Below are 20,042 nucleotides of genomic sequence, written 5' to 3'. Positions count from 1 at the left end.
TTGCAAAATGGTTATATTTATATTCGTTCAATTAGTTTTAACCTCAAATAAAATGATATGTTCTATGTTCCATTCACATTTTCAGAAAATGAGCAAAATGCGATCTGTTTCAAAATCGGATCGCAAACAGTCGTAAGGTTACATACTGCGCACACTTGGATATATACCATAGGCCTACATCCGCATAATATTGCTTAATGACGTCCAATGGTTATCAGTAAGTATTGTGTTTAAATTTGGTTTCATAAAGTGTAATCTGATTATGAGTTAAAACATCTTACAAAATAAATACTTTAAATTGAATACCGGCCCTGGAGTCTTTCTGTAGATATGTATGTAATAATCATACAAATAATGATGATGATAATAATGTTAATAGTAATGAGAATTATAAGATCGATGATATTAGAGTTGATAACTATATGAACGGGAATAAAGGAGAAGAATTATAAAAATAATAATATAAGAGATATAAACAAAAGAAAAGAACAAAAAAAAAACATAAATATGCTATGATGAAATCAATCCGTACATTTAAATTATTATTATGATGTATGTAAACATTGACTCTCACATGAGTCATGAATATTAGTTCATTTGTCAAAATGATATCATACAGTTTACGATGTTCGTATTTTCAACAACGCGTTAGTCTCCTAATATTGTCAATCATTTACGCCTATCACGTGCTACGGCGTGGGTATCAAGTTCAAGTGTTCATTGCCTCTTATTGGTATGATAAAACATATAAGTATAAAATGATTTTCGCACAATGTGCTGACAAAGTATAATACGCACAAACGTGCATTTGGCACACCGTATTCCGCTTTTTTCCACCCCATCTTCCACGCACTTCCTCCCTTCCCCCCCTCTCTCTCTCTTTCTAGTTTGTCCACCCCCTGCATTGGGTTAACAAAAAAATTACCGCAGAACTTCCCAAAAGTTTACAGTTCTCGATTTTATTGTAGTCTCTGCTTCGTCATAATTATGTTGGTTATTTGATGCAAATTTGTCACGTAAATGTATTGACTGTATTTTGTTCAATATTCTGAAATACGGGACAAATAGGCGTCCCGAGAAGGTTTGTCGGGAAGCCGGGACAAAGGAGCAAAATACGGGACGATCCCGGGAAATATGGGACGTCTGGTCACCCTGAGTAGGATGTTTAGCCCACTTTTATCACGAGTGAAAATGGGACTGGCACCAGTATAAATCATATTGATAGAGGGAGGGAAAGACGACTTAAATATGACCACTGGCGTTAATCCCGGGGGGGGGGGGGATGGGGGATATATCCCCCCACTTTTCGAGGAGGGGGGATGGCCTGTACAAACATCCCCCCACTTTTTACGGAAGAAATGAAAAAAAAATCACAAGAGATAATTGTTTTGTTGGTGAAAATTCTTCCTAAAATACCGCTTAACAAATAAAACAATATCATTGGATCATAAAGTGCAAATAAAGAGCCAGTTCACCATTTGCAAACGAAATACTTTTGTCCTTATTATAACATTGAAGAGAAACCCCCGTTTCTTCCAATTCATCATTGTTGGTTTTTTTTGGGGGGGGGATTAAGATGGAATGTAAAAAAAAATTGAATGTAATCTTTAATAAAACCATTAAATCATCATGGGGTAAAAAAGATAACAATATCGGAGGGGTATTTGCCATATGGACATACAGTGGCGTAACTACCGGGGAGGAGGGGGGGCATGGGGGCAAATGCCCCCCTATCGGCTGACCACCCCCCACCAAAAAAAAAACGGGGAAAGGAGAAATGAGGGAGAAAGGAAGAGAAACGTAGTGCGAAAGAAGAAAATATAATTCATTATAATGTTATTTTATAATTATTTATGTTACATAACATAAGAAACATTTTAAAAATAACTTTATGAAACATAATTTGCCCAGGGCCTACTTCTTCATTGTTTTTGGTGCTCGCATCGTCTGTTTAACAAGATATATAATCCTGTTGTACTAAAACATCACGTTTTCAAGTCAATATAAACATGATAAACAAAATATATTTTCTAGCACTTGAGTTATCATATATTGACATATGCTTCTTTTACATGACTCAAAAAGTGATTGCCCCATGTTTAGGTCTCCGTATATAAAAAATTCCTGTCCGTGATTACGTTCGCATTAGTAGATTAGTGAGATATGTCTGCTCTTCGTGAATTCCTAAAATCAGTCCTTAGATAGATAGATAAATTTTATTTTCACACGGTAAAAAACCCAAACAGATACAAAGTCTGATTTACATTGGGGCCGTGCCATTGATAAAATGTACAAAGTAAAAGGCACTCAAACTTACATGAATAAATACATAAAACATGATAATCCTAATTATTACCAGGTGATAATACAAAAAAGTTAAGTTTATGAAAATAATAACGAATTGTAATCAAATGATAAGTTGGTGATATACAGAAATATCTTCAATATGAATACATAATACAGAACAAAATTATTATAGGGTGAAATATTACTCAGATACATGATTATAAATGGGTTAATTTGAATTATTGAGAAAAAAACTCTAACAACACTACACACTCACACATACTCACAAACAGATACACACCATACACCCTTCCAAACACCAGTCATCATTAAGTTTCATCCATATGATATAATGCATACAGGCAAAGTGGGTAAACATCATGCAAAACATAAAAAAGACGACATACCCCACCCCCAACAACCCATCCCTTTGTGATTCATTTCCTTGAACTAGCTAAAGCCTTTTTGAAACTGGAAATGGTATTAGATTGTTGCATTTGAATTGGTAGTGAGTTCCAGCATTGAGCCCCCCTGAACGAAAATGTTTTCTTACCAGATTCGGTTTTTGCTTGGTGGATATTTAAAGTTAGTGGACCTGACCGTGTATTATATGTATGTGTATAAAATGAAAATCTTTCAATTAAATATATCGGTGCCTGTCCTGTCATTATCTTAAACATCATTACAGCAATGTTGTCACTTCTGTTTTCTTGCAGCGTTACCCATTTTAATTTATTTAGATTTTCTTTGGAAGATGTATACCATGGAGATCGATTTATTATTCGGGCAGCCCTATTTTTTAGCTTTTGAAGAACTTTCTGATTAATCAACCCGCAGTTACCCCATACACCATCACAATAGTTAAAATGTGACATTATCAGGGAATTATAAACAATAATCAGTTCATTTTCGTCGACGAAGTTCTTTATAGACTTTAACATGAATAAACCACCATTTACTTTCTTCTGAATATAATTAATATGGTTTTGCCATGTTAAATTAGAATCAAGAATAACACCTAAATATTTACATTCATCTACCTTACGTAATGGAGTATTATCAATATGTATCTGTAACATAGCATTTTCAATTTTTGCAAAGCCTTTGTTTGTACTCGGTTTTATCGATATTTAAATGTAGTTTATTTTTAATCAGCCATTTTCTTATGTTTTCTAGGTCTTCATTAATCTTACATCATATTTCAGTGGGGCTTTTGCCTGAGCAGTAAATCATCGTATCATCTGCATACAAGCTACCTCTACAATGTTTTAAAATGGATGGTAGATCATTAACAAATATGATGAAAAGTAGGGGTCCCAATATTGACCCTTGGGGAATGCCACCCAGGATAGGGCGATTTTGTGATATATGGCCACTGACCCTAGTAACCTGCCCTCTTCCTTTTAAATAACTCGTGAACCAGTTTATTGACACTCTATCCATACCATACTGACATAATTTATCGATTAACAATTTGTGATTTACAGTGTCAAACGCTTTACGCAGATCAAGCATTACAGCACATACAATATTCCCGTTATCAAATTCATTAAACCAATCATCGGTGATTGAAAGCAGTGTTGTCATGGTTGAATGAAGGGGCCTAAAGCATGATTGGGAAGCATTAAAGAGATGATTAGAATTAAAGTAATTGTACAATTGGTTAAAAACTATTCTTTCTAAGATCTTTGATAAGATCGGTAAAATAGAAATCGGTCTGAAATTATTAAGTTCATTAGAGCCTCCTTTGTGTAATGCAGTCACGATGGCATTTTTTCACTTTTCAGGAACTTCACCGAATATAAGAGACAAGTTTATTATGTGTGTTAAGGGCTGAGTGATATATTCGGCAACGAATTTGATCAATTTAGCGGGTAACAAATCGCACCCCATAGCCTTATCATTTGGTAAATTCAAGATATGCCTATACACCTCTCTTTCATTTACTAGTGTGAAATGAAACTGTGTATTTTGAGGCAAATAATCGAAAGAATACGTAAGATCGGAATTAACTGTGGGCTCTATAATTGAATTTGCTAACTGGGGTCCTATATTAACAAAATATTCGTTTAATTTTTCGGCAATCAGAATAGGATCATAAATATCAATATCATCACATTTTATAAACGGTATTTCATTTGATTTATTGTTTCTATTCAATATCATATTCAGATTTTGCCATGTTTCTTTTACATTGCCTTTCGAAGACTCGATTTTTGTTTGAAAGTAAATCTTTTTCTTGTACTTCAATTTTGTTGTTACAAAATTCCTTATTTTCTTATATGCTTTCCAATCTTCATCCTGATTATCTTTAACTGCTTTTCTTTTCATGATGTCTCTTTTACGAATCATTGCCAGAATATCTGCATCAATCCATGGAAGGCTGTCCTTTTTTATCTTCTTTTTTCTTAATGGGGCAAATTTATCACATGATAATGAAAAAGAATTTATAAAAGCATTGGCAGACTCATCAACCGTTGAAGAAGTGTACACATCGTTGTAATTAGTATTACCTACTTCTTCACGAAATGCGTCGCCATTGAATCTTTTATAATTTATGTACACCTTGTACGCATGATGACATTTATCAAACCGCCTTTTACCAAATAAGGCAAAAACAAGTGAATGGTCACTAATCCCGGTGTGTATAACGCCACTCTCTTCTATTTTAGAAGTATTGGAAGTATAAATAACATCAAAGAGAGTTTGAGACTTTTGATCAACTCTGGTTGGTGTGTCAATTATTTGACGTAAGGAATAACAATTCGACAATTCAATTAGTCTCTTTGAATAGCAGCTGGGAGGGAGAGCTAATGATCACAATTTAAGTCTCCTATTAAGATAATATCCTTAGATTCATCATCCAACTTGGATAACACATTTTCAATAACATCAAACAAATTCATGCTGGAGCCAGGTGGGCGATACCAGGCTAGTATAATCATCGCAGCAGACTTTGGTTGTCTCACTTCAACAGCAATCATTTCAAGTTCTTCTGACATTAAATCAGATCTTAATGTATGTTCGAGGCGTTTTTCATTTATATATAAAAGTACGCCTCCACCCTGCCTATTTCTGTCTTTTCTATATACCACATAATCATTAATATGTATTTGTCTGTTTTCAATCGTGTCACACAACCGGGTCTCATTCAGTCCTAAGACATCGAAGTTATGTTCATTTACTAAAATTTTCACTTGATCTAAGTTTGGATATAGAGTCCTGACATTAAGATGGGCAATACTAATTCCAGACTTCTTTACAGACGATGATTTGGGAAGTTTAGTAGCAAATATATCATTCGAAATGTCAAACCTTCGGTCAGTAGTCGTTGTAACTTCCGACATCAAATCGTCTTGTGTAGATGAGCGTAAAGAAGATAAATTGGGACTGATAGAGCATTGTTCTTAAAATGTCCCTTCTTCTGATCTGAATATGAAAAATTTTCAGCTCTCGCTTCGCGCTCGCATCATTTGGTTAATGAAATACCTATATGGTCCTAGTTAATTCCTAAAAAGAAACCTTAGAATGCCCCACTTCAGGTCTGAATTATCTAAATTTTCAGCTCGCGCTTCGCGCTCGCAATATTTGATTGGTGAGATGCGTATGATAATCATGATTGCAATGAATACAAAGAGTGTTTCATGTGTTCAGATGTAATTCTAATAAAATCAGCAAGAGCTTGGCACTCGCATTAGATGACTATGGTGAGATATGCATACTCTTAATGGATTCCTTAAATACAGTATATTCCTTAAAATCTCGCTGTTTGTGGTCAAAATATACGAAAATTTCAGCTCGCGCTTCGCGTTCGCATTGTTTAGCAATACAGGTACCTATCATGATTACATAAATTTGATTATATGGTCCCTTTTTAGGTGTGACTATAAAAATCAGCTCGCGCTTCGCGCGCTCACTCAGTGATTAAAAAAATTTGCTGGTGCCCCCACAATGCCGTGACCCACGTGATATTGAAAATCCATACTCGTTAATCAGTCTATCTTGATATTATGTCACACACCTTGGGATTTACCATCTTATCATTTGATTTCTACTAATTGCTTGTAGAAATCAAATGAATGATTCATCTCCTCTAGGACCTATCATCTCCTGACCTTGCATGAATCTTTCGATTTTTGAAGAACCTTGACTGAAACCAGGAGTGGAAGATTTTGAGTTAATCTGCGTAGCATTGAGGGGCTCCCTTGGCTTAAGACCTGCAAGGAAATTTGTAATGAGAAAAATGTAATAGATTTGTAAACGCATATGACCCTGAAACACTGAATCCCTTAATATATATTATGACCATATATCCTCATTTAACTTTCCTTTAATGACTGTTCGGCAGATTCTGGATTTTTATTGCTGCATGTGATCATACTACAGTCACATCAACGAAACTCCGACTCCAAACTGACCAATTGATTGTTATTGGTAACAGCATTACACGTATTGTTGAGTAGAGGATCCTGGCCACGGCATTCCGGTTGATTGTTCCGTTTACAATAGCCTTAACCAGGCATGGTAACTACGATTGATCCGATGAACCACAAATATGGGTGGCCAGCAACACCAACATCTACTATGCAAATTTGTTCAAAATATTTTCTAGATATAATGTATCATTATAGATTCATCGTTCTCTCTAGAGTTCAGTGTGATTCAAGGTTTATGTGCAAATTTCTAGAAAAAAATGGTACGGATGAATTTCCATACAGATGAGATTTGTTGGATCGATCGTAACTCTTTGTAAGACGGAACAAAGGACGAAGTCCTCCCCCGCACCCGGGTAATATAGTATGCAATGCTTGGAGACATTTCTAAAGAGCTATATAAATCTTGCATGTTATCATTCTATTTCTTTTTTTTTTCTTATGTATTATCATACTTGGAGTAAGTTTCACTGATATAACAGTTTCGTGGATATGTGGAAAGCAAACCCATAATGCTGATGGTACATCGAGATTCCATCGTTTCGGAACAGCTGGGAAATTATACTATATTAAATTAAGTATGTAAAAGTAGCTCACCCAACATAACTTCAAGTGAGAAATCAATGAAACCCTCTTTCAGAAGTCGATCGCTGATGTGAATGCGTTCCTGCTGCTGTAATGCTTTACGCCTTGGTGGGTCAATCCACTCTTCCAGGACTTGCTTCAGATTAGACGTTGCTTCGGAAAACTTGACTCGAACCTTTAGGGTCTCAGATAACTTAGTGGTAACATCTTTCCTTATTTCCTTTTCGATGTCCTCAGGGGCGATACTTTTATTGTCAAAGTCTATAGGTTCAGGAGGATAAAAATTATTCATCTAATTTATGTCAAGATGTCATTTAAATAGCAACATGGGAAATACGGTCCACTGGTAAACACAATGATGTAGCAAGAATGGACAATGTGTCCGAATCTAAGAAAAATAACGACAACAAACAATAACACAACTATACTGTCACTGTCTACTTCATGTAGTTCCCTTTCCATTACGGTGACTACCCGGCTAAGCCATGTAAGAGAAGAAGATCTACGTTAAGTACAGGGCTACAACTCATGTTCAACGCTTCTACAAATTACTACGTTAAGAATTGGAATTCTTTAGTTAACGATCAGAAATTATTAATCGTGGCATTTCGTACACTACAATAATCTATGAGAATCGATATCACAATTATGAATTCCCATATCGTAAGTATTGTAAGAATTGTAAATATCACTAGGCTCTAAAGCAAAAAAAAAGTGTCTGTAAGTTACATCATTGCATTTAATCGGGAATTATACATAAACTTATTACATATACCCTTACTATCGAATACATTTTAAGTCTTTTATAATGTTGAATACATAATTATGTTTTATATATACCACCGATCTTGATCAGTTTTTCCGGAAAGGCCCTGAATCCTTCATCTTCGAGACGTTTGCGCAAGTGCTGACGTTGCATCTCGTCCATTGCTTGGCTTTTCAGGGATCCCATAAAGGCGTTGATGACATGCCTGTAAGTCAATTGCCCGACGTTCCCGACCCCAAGAATGTGGGCAATGCTCAGTGCTTGTCGAGGCATAGTATTGTCTTCAAGATATTTGATGACATTACCAGACTGCATTCCACTGCGACGAATGTCACCTGAAGATGATATGTATGTATGTATGTATGTATGTGTGTATGTGTGTACGTATGTATGTATGTATATATATATATATGTGTATATATACAATACAAACACACACACACACACACATATATATATATATATATATATATTATATATATATATATATATATATATATATATATATATATATATATATATATATATATATATGTATGTGTGTGTGTGTGTGTTTGTATCGTATATATATATACACACACACACACACACACACATATATATATATATGTATATATATAAATATATATACTCTAAATGAAGTGCTAATTTAGCTCTTAAAAAGCGTGTATAGTGACTGCACTTCGGAGTGCTGATTTGTCTAGTTCAAATTTGAACGAGAAAAAGCAGCACTCCGAAGTGCAGTCACTATACACTCTCTTTAAGAGCTGAATTAGCACTTCATTTTTTAGAGTGATATAGAGAGATATATTTGATATCTAAGATTCTCTTTTAGAAATTAATATAAAGAAGATCACGATCAAATTTGCCTATAAAATAAACAATGACAATTATCATAAAATTTCTAACAGTCTAGCCGCCATTTCACACTGTACACTCTAAAAAATGAAGTGCTAATTCAGCTCTTAAAGAGCGTGTATAGTGACTGCACTTCGGAGTGCTGATTTGTCTAGTTCAACTTCATTTTTTAGAGTGTAGAAAATCATAATTTAAATGATGATTCCAGTCAAAAATAAGGCTAATGACGAGTTTTGAGCACGTTTGAAACCAAACTAGGACTTGATTAAAATCACGAACGCCTGCAATCACCATAACAATGATGATTCAAGATTCACGTGTGAAAAGGCCCTAAGAAGGCGAAAATTTTGTTTCAAAGTGCGAGATCAGCGTTAATTGTTTGTTAAATTAAGATCGGTCGATAGCTTTCCTAATTCTTCTAATCGTTATCATCTGTGAAAGTACAGTCCACCTGGTTGGTGTATCACAGGGGCCGCGGAAACTGTTTTTTTTTCTTCTCAAAAACTGTGTACACCGGCGTGTACAAAAACGTACAAACGACAGTATGAATGTGATTTTTTTGCACGGTCAGCACCCCACTTTTGGCTCAGCCCCCCAACCCACTTTGAAAACCGTTCCGCGGGCCGTGTATCATCGTACTTGTTGATTTTCGTACAGTCATGAAGGTACCTCCATGGTACAGTGCTGTGGAAGATCTATTCTACGTGCGGTTAAAAGAATCAGTGCAGTCTTAGCACAATTGGATTTTTTGCACCTCAGCCTTGAAGCTGGCTGCTGAAGTGAAGTTAATCTGGACAATGCCAAAGAAAATGATAATAATTCTGTTTTGGTTAAAAATGGGAAATATCACCTGCAAGAATGCTAAGTGCCTTTTCATTCCCTAGAACTGGATAGACAGCTTCAGCCAAGGCTTTTCTCCAATTGTATGTTGGGCACTTCACCAAGGACCTCCAATACTTGAGCATGTTCATGGTGTCTGTTACTTCGCTGATTATTCCCAGATTCTTATGAATTTTGATGCGGTTCGCCTCTTTAGAACCTTCTCCATAGCTGACGTCACACATATCAGCGTGTGAGACTTCGTATCCTAAAACAAGTACAAACAGGAAAATATATATATATAAAACAAACATATGCATATAGCATGGGGTCGTTTCAAAATCAGATTGTATGCTATACATTGTTTTACTTACGAGTGGTGAATCTTTTTTGGAAGCTACAAATGGGAGCCTAAAGTTCAGGTACAGCCATATAATATACTGCAAGAAAGGCACCAGTCTTTATCAAAGCCCCCCCCCCTCCGATATCTTAACATTTCATGACTATTCCAAAATTTCAAGTTTATATAATCTGAAAGATTTTTTCAAATGAAATATTCCTTTAATGAATAGGGGGATGGAGTAAGCGCATTAAGACAACATCAGCATGATTACAGGCTTGGAGAACGCGCTAGAGCACAAGAGCTAAATGCTTACATTGCCACTTACAGGCTTTATTATGTTATGCGAAATAGACCACAGTCCACAAATGGGAACTCAGAAATCAGTTTTACGTAAACATGGTAAAGGTGGGGTTCAAAGACTTTCATGTCATGTAAATATGGTAATACAAAATAATATTACACACAGACACACGCACCTCAGACACACACAACCCCACGCGCACACATAACGTTTGAGTTATAAGAAAATGACACTTCACAAATCCCTAATTTAAGAAAAATGTATGGCATGAAAGCAAAATCATTATTTATGATTGAAAAGAGAATCCTCTCCCAAATAATTAAATGCCGTATTTTATGTGGTACGTACAACACTTGGATAATCAGGATGTATTCTCTGTAGTGATGAAAATTTTGATTTGCGTCAAAGTAGGGTATGGCTGCAATAAATGAATTCAGATGCCAATGATATCACAGTCCTACATGAGTTAGTAAATGTATTATTTACAACTCCTTTCAATAAAATTAACATGATAGTTGATTCTAAAGAGTGTTTATTAAACAGTTTTAATGTAAATTACTATAAAAGTGATTTCAAATGCATTTCAATGCAACCCATATAGGATTATGACACCACTGTTGCAGTCGTGCCTTACTTTGGCGAAAATCCCAAACTTACACCACTGCAAAGAATATCTACGAAATATCCAAGCGTAAAGACATACCACATTAATATGGTATAAAATAATATGAGTGAAGATTACAGCCATACAGAACATTTATGTGTTCATGACATATTCATTCCTTAAATTGGGGATATTTGAGGTGTCATTTCTTTACTCGCACGGTATATAATATATTATACAAAGAAGTTCCCCTTCGAATAAAGGAAAATTACCTTTTGACCATAAAGTAGATGAGGAATATGTGACCAACTACCCCCAAACCACCAATAAGTCGCCAGGGAAGGTTCTCTGTTAATATCCAAAATAGTAAACTTTCTCAAAATTCAAAACTGTCTGAAGGGAATAATTCTTCATCTTTATACTGTAAAAATCGAGTTGTAAAATCAAATAGAATATAGATACTAGAGTTTCTTTGACTTTTTGACACAAGTTTTTTTGCGGACTGCTTGGAAGTTTCTTTAAAACTACACAGTGTGCACATCTTATGCCTGAGTGAACTTCAAATGTTGTTTTCTCCTTGCATTCTGAAGCTGACACTTTTTTTCTTCGCATTCAATAAAGTATTTGAGTGAGTTAATGTTGATCAAATTTGTCAAATGATATACAGTGCGTATCAAAAAAAAGTTTACACTTTGAAAAAATCCTGTAGAATTATAGATTTGTAATATCCTGAAGATTTTTCCACATTTTAACATTGGTACAGATCCATTAGATCAAATGACGATATAACTGTCGAAAAATATTTCCGCTTGAGTGAGCACCACTTACTTTTGAAAACTTAGTGAAAAATGATTTGCGCAGAACTTTGAAATAGTTATGCGAATAAAAGTAGACCTTAATCATGAAGAACACGTAGAATTTAGCAGTTAAAATTGATTCGAAGATATCTTTTACCTTTTCTGACTTGTTTCCTTGCCCAAAACACTTCGAAGAGAGCATTTCACTCCACCCCTCTCCCCCACACACCGAGGCTACCGTGACGATATTGACTTTACACTGAGCTGCGATTTACATGGAATGGCTTAAGCTTGATTTTCATTTTGTTAATCATTGCCAAGCTTGGGAAAAGTGTGGAGAAACAAGTATTAAATGGAAAATGAAATGTAAACCTACTTTCAATGATAAAAAAACTTAGTGAAATAATGCTGGAGATGTCTGATATAAACTTTTGCTCAGATTCATTTATGTCCTCAGATCCAGCTGGTCCAAAAAGGGAAAAGGTTGTGCTTACTAAGTGTTAAAATTTCAATTTGGGTGGCAAAATTGTTACAAAATGCTTGAATATATCCGTCTTATTTCAACTGACTAAAAGTGCAAGGGTAATGTATGAAAAATGTTTCGCAGGGTAAGTTTGATTTCGCCGTTTCCCCTTAACACAGCGTGAAAACTAGCATTTCTGCGCAAACAGATTTCTGCGAGCTTTACAAAAATGGACAGTGCTCACTCAAGTGTAACATTCTGACAAAACCTTTACTTTCATTGGATAGATCAGACCCAAACCCAAGATTATATGTGAAAAAATTACCCACTTGATGTATATTTTTTAAATCCCAGGGCTTTTTCAAAGTGTAAACTTTTTTTTTTGATACGCACTGTATATTTTTCTAAAGCTTAGGATGTGCTTTTTCAAACTCAATAAAAATATCAAAATTCAGTTTGGGCGACTTATTGGTTTTGGGTTGGCTAGTCACATATTTTTTATATGCATGCTACAAAACTAATACCAGCTGATACTTTCATAAGGTTACCATATCTGATGTGCACTACATTTTGAGAGCTTGCCACATTCACGCTTTATGTTCAACGTCCTCTTGCATAGAGGAATTATAGATTTTCATAATTTTAGGGTGTGTGTTATGAATTTCCGACTACTTTCCAAAAATGCAATCGAAGTGCATTTTCAAGTTTCAAGAAATAATGCTTTGTATTGAATTTAAAGATCTGAAGACTTTCAATCTTTTTCGAGAAATAGATTCAAGATTATATTATTGGTCAATATATGCATACATGTACAAATAACTTAGTTTGAAATGTCTTATTTCTCATAAACATAAATATTGTAAGATACAGTTTTTGAAAAGATGATTGATGCACGGGGTATAGTGGGTGCAGGATATGTGTGCTTTGCTCAGTGGCATATGGCACTGAGGATGCTGGTAGTTCTCTTATAAAGCTGCGAAGTTGGAGTCTTTATCGTTTCATGGAATAAAATGTGTCCGGTTACCTAAAACAAATGACAAAAAATTATTACCGTATTTCAGAAGATGACCAATTTCAGGGAAGTTTTGTTTGAGAATATCACACAACAGTCTTCTGCTCATCTTTCTATTTGCACACATATTTCTCATGACTCCTACTGTTCCTTTTGACATGTTAGAAGGAGTCAGATATAGTTTTTTGTATGATCTTAGTTTATCTTCGGATATACCGATGGCACTAGCTAGTGGATACACGTCTGTCATCAAGAGACGAAATGCTATATCAGCCACTTCAGCAAAATATAAATCTTCCTTATTTTCCGATGGGACAAGACCTACAAGACATAAAAGATAAAAATAATACCCAAACAATTAAAAAAATTCAAAGTCAACCCCGACTTTCCATGATGGAATTACGATGCATTAAAAGTGTTATGAATACGTGTAATGATTTATAAAGAATAAATTGAACCATTTAAATGTATTTGTTTCATATAAATTTAAGTATGAGACTTTGTTGAAAGACCTCCATAATTTTCTCTTTTCCCAGCCAGGGACGTATCCACAAAGAATTTAATAGTATATTGTTACTGGGGGTGCTGAGCATTGTCACAACACCCCGAGAAAAACAATAGATAATCCTCGGTGGCCAGGTCCATGTTCCCAGCCAATATGATGTTACATTTTAACTTGTCTTTGCCTTACCTTCCTTTCCAATTGGTTTCAACTTTACTCGAAGCCTTTCTCTGCAATTTGCTTGTCGATCTGTAGCTCGTTCTTTCTCCATCCAAATTTTGATTGCAGAGAAACAGTCTTGTCCGTCAAGATCGCAGAATAATTTTGTCATTTCTTCTCGATCAAGATACTTCGTGATACTTTGTATTTCGCCATCACTAATACTGTCAGCAGGCAGGGCATCTGTAAAGAATTAGTATGGAATGCAATACTAAGAAAAACCAAATGAAAAAAAATCATAAGCTGTACATAATGCATGTAGGCGAATGTAAGGAGTTGGACAAAACTAATGGATTGTATTGTGAGTTGTAGATTGTGCTTTCAGTATAATTGCGAATTATAAATTTTGAAATAATATTACAAAAATGAAAATATCAAATGCTCATGTAAATCATCTGAATCTTCGTTTTTCGACAACTGCAGATAAACAAATGAATTTCTTACAAAATTGAATACATACCTTTGGTACTTTCACTATCGCATGCCTGTTTAATTTCTTCCTCGCGCTCCGGCATTAAGTAAGGGCTATATCCGACTAAATAACCTACAGAATAAAGAAGCACAAAATCAGTACATTATTGTATATTTGTATTTTACTGTATTTCATACAAATTAAGTAGCATGTGTGTAGCTGATGTGTATCAATTATCAAGCCAAGCTCTTGAAAAGCGCTTAGATATGTCGTTCCGATGTATTAAGCGCTATATGAAAGCGGATTATTATTATTATTATTAAAACCTCAATGTAATATACCTTTTAGGTCAGAGCGTCCGATAGTAATGACTGCGTGATCGAGTTGACATCTCCTGCTAATATGATGGCTAGTTTCCAGACTACTCGTTTCTTCAGTTAAATCTTCTTTACTCCTCTCCTGCTCGGTTTCCTCATGTCTCAGCCAATCACCGATCATAGACTGAGTGTCAAATATGTGTTCATTGTTTTCATCGCTGATGGTGTCGATCTTCTCATGGGTAAGTTCAAGAGCACTTGCCAAAATTTGACAATGCCTGCGAGTCAGCTTTGAGGTAAAGTATTGTAACTCCTGATTTGATATGGGTTGATCAGGTACTGGAGATACAAATCAATGCGATTAGAATAAAAATTGAAATCCCGATCTCCTAAATTACAGAATCAACGATAGCAAATGAAGAGGTTCTAATAGGAGGAAATTATAATTTATTTACAAATTTTCGACATTACTCCTATTTGTTTCAGATCGGTATGCTTGATCTCTGATGAAAATCATAAATCAGACTTATAAGTCTGATTTATGATTTTCATTACAAATTTGTAAGCAAATTAGAATCAAGGGTGTCGAAATAAAGTCAGAAAAGAAGTAAACACGAACGATGGTGTAAATTGATTTAATAATGTTGTTTACGATCTCTAATTAGTCCTCGACAAAGCTCATTGAAAAAATTACAACAACAAACAAATACATGAAAAATTGCAAAAAAGCATATAATACATACGAAATTGATCTACATCAATTTTTGTCCACATATAATCGCTAAGAACGACACAGAGTATTCTATACCAACAGCTACATCATTTTGAGCTTTATTTATGGAGAAAAAGTACGACTTTGCACACTAATTTTGCATAAATTAGCATAATCAGTAATAGCAATTTGGATGAAATAAATTATTATTCCTTTTGTACATTATGTCACACACAACCTGTGTGCCATTTTTTTTTTTTTGGGGGGGGGCTCCAAGTTCCCATCCGGGCCATATGATATCCCAATATGCTCCGGCCTAGATCATGTACATAGGGTTAAGGAAGATCATTTTCCGGGGAAATGGTCAAACTCACCACAAAAGAAAGTTCTGTCGACTGGCGTGCATCCTGCTTTCTCGAGAGCTAAACTCAGTAATGAAACTGGGTTTTCATCAAAATGTGTACGGGCCCACTTCTTCAATTCTTCCAATGGTTTCGGTATCAGCTCCGATATCTTTTCATTGTCTTCACGGTCCGTTGGATGGCGATAATGGATGAGGTCCGAGAGAAAGGCATTGATTTTCACTTGTTCTTCAATGTGCCACAAAATATGCTTGAGCATTATTTCGGAAACCATGATCGTCGAATTTGTCCGTACATCTAGAAAAGGCAGAAACTCTATATCAGAAAAGGGGAGGTAGGTACTAAAAAGATATACTTCTACGTAAAGACAGACCGCCAACTTCTCCGGAACGTCGCAGTTTCTCTCCTGTTTCTGATGCCTTAAACTACTTAATACCTTTAAGTTTTCTGGTTTACATTCCTTTTAATGACTACTCACATTTTCCGTAAATGATACTTTACTTTTTCCACTTCTTCATCTCTCCATTTCACTTCCACCGTCAATCCCTCCCACAATCCTCCATACAACTATGCAAACCTTAAAACATCAACCAAATAGATTTGTTTTTAATGTGGGAGGGGGTTATTAATTCATTATGTAATACTTACCATGAATTTCATTCCACGCGTCAGGGTATTTAGCTTTGTCTAAAGCTGTACTCAATTTCTGCGCTAGGTCGTATTTATCGTCATGTTCATTGCCCGCCTTCCACTGACACAAATGTTTGTAAGCCTCGGGGAGTGTGAACCCATCTTTCAGTTTCCCGATACCTAACTGTTCAAAGGTATCATTCAATTTCCCCATATTAGACATGGTTACTTTTGACACCATCATCCAGAGCTCGTAAAAAGACAGTTCTCCTAAAATAATGAATGTGGGCAGAAATGAAAAAAAAGTTAGTTGTCTGTAACTTGGACCCCCCAAAAAAACCATGCAAGTCTATAATAATCATGATCAATTCCATTATTGTTAGATGCCGTCACCAGGACTAACTTGTTCATTAATACAATTGAAGAAATGAGGCCAAGTTCTAGGAGTGATCCTTTCGCTTCTTTCATCTCTTCATTTAATTAATTTTGAAAACCATTTAAACACTTCATCAGTACATTTTTCACATTTATGCCCTTTATTTTTGTTTTGTGATCATAGCTTCATATGCGTGATATAGATTATTTACATGATAGGTCCAGTTTATAACTGTAATAGGATGTGTAAATTGCTTTAATTTTCTTTATCATTTGCTCTTGAATTATTGTTTTTAAAGAAACTCCTGAAAAAAGGGTAATCAATATCATGCACGCTTTATCTCTCCATAGCGTCATTCAACATAATGCCACCATTTCAATAGGGCTATTGAGTTCGTTGATTAATCAATTTTAATAGATTAAAAGATCGCTAAATGTATGCATCAAATATACCGAGGAAAATGCAAAACGTACGACCAAAATGAAACGAAAATCTGAAACTTGACTGTAATAATACCATTAATTTTCTTAGTTTCCATAAGAGGGAGACCTTCCTGTATGTCTTCGTTACCAGACCCTGTTACGAGGAATATATAGAGACATTTGAAATGAAATATAAATGTTCATACATGTATCAAATGCATTTCTAAATTACAGTAAATCATTGTTTTATTCCAATAATGCCAATTTCTGAAAGCATATAATCCATGTACCCAGCACCTTCCGAAACGGCACAGAAGGAAAAGCTTTTATAAGCATGATAAGTACACGTTTGTACCTCCTACTATTTCAGATAGATAGTCACAGAATTACATCTAAAACGTGACAACAGTCTTGCAAGAGCGACAAGGTGCATGTAAAGGTATATGCAATATTGGTTGCAACGTTTGAAAATGCAAAACATATTTTTTTTAACGGTTTGTATAGCCTGCATCCATTAATTCTGTTCATTCTTGAATCTTTAAAAACTAATCCCTTCTGCAGCTCATACTGGAAGCTAAATTGTGATGGGTGCATGTACAGTCAATGGCTGACAGTGACGTTGAAGATTATTTACAATAAAAAGTGGAGGTGTGTGCAAGTAAAACATGGCCATTCAGTTCACAATAACCGGAGTCCAGCAGGTGGCTTCAGTGTTAGAAAATGTATCCTTAAAATAAAAGAAGTTCATGCAGCAAAGTCTCGAGAACACCTGTAATCTCACCAGATCATGTAAATTTACCGGAAATTGGTATTTGGTGTATGGAACCTTACAAAGTTCCTAAATAAAACACATTTTTCCCCTATAAAACATACCTGTTCTGTTAAATTGCAGATAATTTCCTGTTTTACGAATTTACAGAATGATTCTGTTATTGCTTTCTGCAAAATCTCCCTTTTTTCTGCAAAATCAGGGTTTTTTTTAACAGTGCGCACACTTCTGATAACTGGGAAGGCAACCGCCTGGAAAGTATAATGAGGGAAGGTGTGTCAATAACTACACATCTCCGGTAATAATTTTATTTAAAATATTCTAATCATGTGTATTAACATGAAAATCACACACACACACACACACTTTATTCAATATTTTATATATTCAATAATTATTCACACCCTCACACCTACTTACGTTCATTTCAGAGTTACTTACCTTTATTGTGTTTTCGACGATGCCTTCGGAACCAGATCATGAATATGGAGGCACCAATTACTGTCACGAGTCCTAAACTTGCTAAAAGTATTACTGTTAGAGGAATAAGATATTTAAATGTTAACATCACATTCCTTATTCAGTCACAAAATGACAGTACTTTGAATAGAATGAAATGAAATGCAATTAGGGGTTGTTATTTTTTCAATGTATATTTACATCGATCATAGACACCAGTTCATAGAGGACTATATTTCATAAAGAGAAAGATCAATCGACGTCGGAATAGGCGAATGATAAATATTACGCTTAACAACACAATACCAAGCTCAAAGTTGGCATAACCCATTACAGAAAATACATAATGTTTCAGTTTCATAAAAACGGCAAACGCATATAATATATAAAATAATGTAATGGCTTAATCTTTTTTTTAACAAGTGCACACCTAGTTACCAATAATGCAAATAGCATTTCCATTTATTTAGAAGCAGGATAAAAGAGCATTGTAGATTAAATGCCTTGCTCACGGGCAAAGGTTCGCAGCCGGGGATTGAACCCCTGACTTTCCATGTGTAGCCAGGCGCCTAAGAGCATCGGCCACGGAACCTCCTGTTTGAAGGTTTCTGTTAACTGATTATCGATTCCACAATCACACAGGAATAAAGAGCTTAATTTATTGAAAACATATCAAAACAATTGCCATTTTGTTCATAGGTAATATAACTGCAGATGAAGCTAAATCGCTGTGTCCAATATTTTGTTGCAGAAGAAGCAAATGAAGGTGAGACCAAACAGAATCATTATAATAATTTTAATGATATCATGTCATCAACCATCAGCATCCTTACCAATAACCATTAGGATATTTGTTTCCTTTGGTGGCATTGTTGTCATGGTTGTTGATTCTCCGGGAGCCGAAGTTCGTTCTTCCGGAAGCCGAACAAATGCTGTCACTGCACGTTCCTTGTGTTGTCCAGGTAGATCTGACGCGACACACACGTATGGCCTTTCACTTGGAGATGCAATAATTGAAACCGACTTGTTTCTGGTTCCATCGTCATTTGCCAGTTCTTTTGTTTCGGAGGACGCACTTTTCTCAGTCCCGTGCAAGAAGAACAGGTTCAGTTTGGGGAAAAAGCCAGAAGCATAGCAGGTGAGGTTTACAGTGGTAAGTGTGGTAATGGTACAACCGAAGTCTTGGTCAAACGAAGACGAGTCATTGCACTCCTTAATGACCGGGTAAGGTTCTCTAGGTGGCTCTGAAAAAGCAATGACCAATCACATGACAATTCTAACGCATGATGTTCTATCACTGCAGGATTAACCTCTTTCCGAAAGACAATCACTGATTTGTTTTCTTTATCTGTTTATGTTAGGTTCCTTCAGAACGGTTACCTAAGGACTTCTGTATCCTGTAACTCAAAGGTTAGCGTTTGATCGTAGATTTGATTTTCACGAGTGATTGTACATTGTAATCAATGGAACCAATCGTAGAAAAAATGTTCTACGATCTTTGCTAAGCTTTGTGTTACGGGCCCCAGATTTTGTTTTCTGATACGAGAAACCTGTACAGTTACAAGACCAAAATCAACATACTCATGAAAAGTAGA

At 35.4% G+C, this 20,042-nt stretch overlaps 2 protein-coding genes across 2 annotated transcripts; both read right to left on the bottom strand.

Moving 5' to 3' along the window:
- Positions 1 to 6,181: 6,181 nt before the first annotated feature.
- On the bottom strand, positions 6,182 to 8,232 carry LOC121419728. Its single transcript, XM_041614185.1, has 3 exons — positions 8,145 to 8,232; positions 7,317 to 7,565; positions 6,182 to 6,503 (listed from the first exon to the last, which is right to left on the bottom strand). Exons 1-3 carry the CDS (start codon positions 8,230 to 8,232, stop codon positions 6,358 to 6,360), a joined length of 483 nt encoding a protein of 160 aa, XP_041470119.1. The 3' UTR covers positions 6,182 to 6,357.
- Positions 8,233 to 13,006: 4,774 nt separating this feature from the next.
- Positions 13,007 to 19,326, bottom strand: LOC121419727. Its single transcript, XM_041614184.1, has 10 exons — positions 19,281 to 19,326; positions 18,430 to 18,522; positions 17,314 to 17,373; positions 16,440 to 16,691; positions 15,804 to 16,088; positions 14,742 to 15,056; positions 14,449 to 14,532; positions 13,959 to 14,171; positions 13,484 to 13,588; positions 13,007 to 13,011 (listed from the first exon to the last, which is right to left on the bottom strand). The coding sequence occupies exons 1-10, from the start codon at positions 19,324 to 19,326 to the stop codon at positions 13,007 to 13,009; spliced, it is 1,458 nt and encodes a 485-aa protein (XP_041470118.1).
- Positions 19,327 to 20,042: the final 716 nt, after the last annotated feature.

The sequence above is a fragment of the Lytechinus variegatus genome, chromosome 8, assembly GCF_018143015.1.
Source record: "Lytechinus variegatus isolate NC3 chromosome 8, Lvar_3.0, whole genome shotgun sequence".
Lineage (NCBI taxonomy): Eukaryota > Metazoa > Echinodermata > Echinoidea > Temnopleuroida > Toxopneustidae > Lytechinus > Lytechinus variegatus.
This window is presented reverse-complemented; position numbering and strand designations above follow the sequence as displayed.

What these genes read in the sequence shown, in the direction of transcription:
- LOC121419728 (XM_041614185.1), bottom strand. Translation starts at nt 8,232, where the DNA reads ATGGACGAGATGCAACGTCAGCACTTGCGCAAACGTCTCGAAGATGAA. An exon ending in AAAACTGATCAAGATCGGTG is followed by an intron (nt 7,566 to 8,144) that starts GTATATATAAAA and finishes CTGAACCTATAG; the next exon opens with ACTTTGACAATAAAAGTATC. An exon ending in CTCACTTGAAGTTATGTTGG is followed by an intron (nt 6,504 to 7,316) that starts GTGAGCTACTTT and finishes ATTTCCTTGCAG; the next exon opens with GTCTTAAGCCAAGGGAGCCC.
- LOC121419727 (XM_041614184.1), bottom strand. Translation starts at nt 19,326, where the DNA reads ATGACAACAATGCCACCAAAGGAAACAAATATCCTAATGGTTATTG. An exon ending in AAATATCCTAATGGTTATTG is followed by an intron (nt 18,523 to 19,280) that starts GTAAGGATGCTG and finishes TTCCTCTAACAG; the next exon opens with TAATACTTTTAGCAAGTTTA. An exon ending in TCGTCGAAAACACAATAAAG is followed by an intron (nt 17,374 to 18,429) that starts GTAAGTAACTCT and finishes TCCTCGTAACAG; the next exon opens with GGTCTGGTAACGAAGACATA.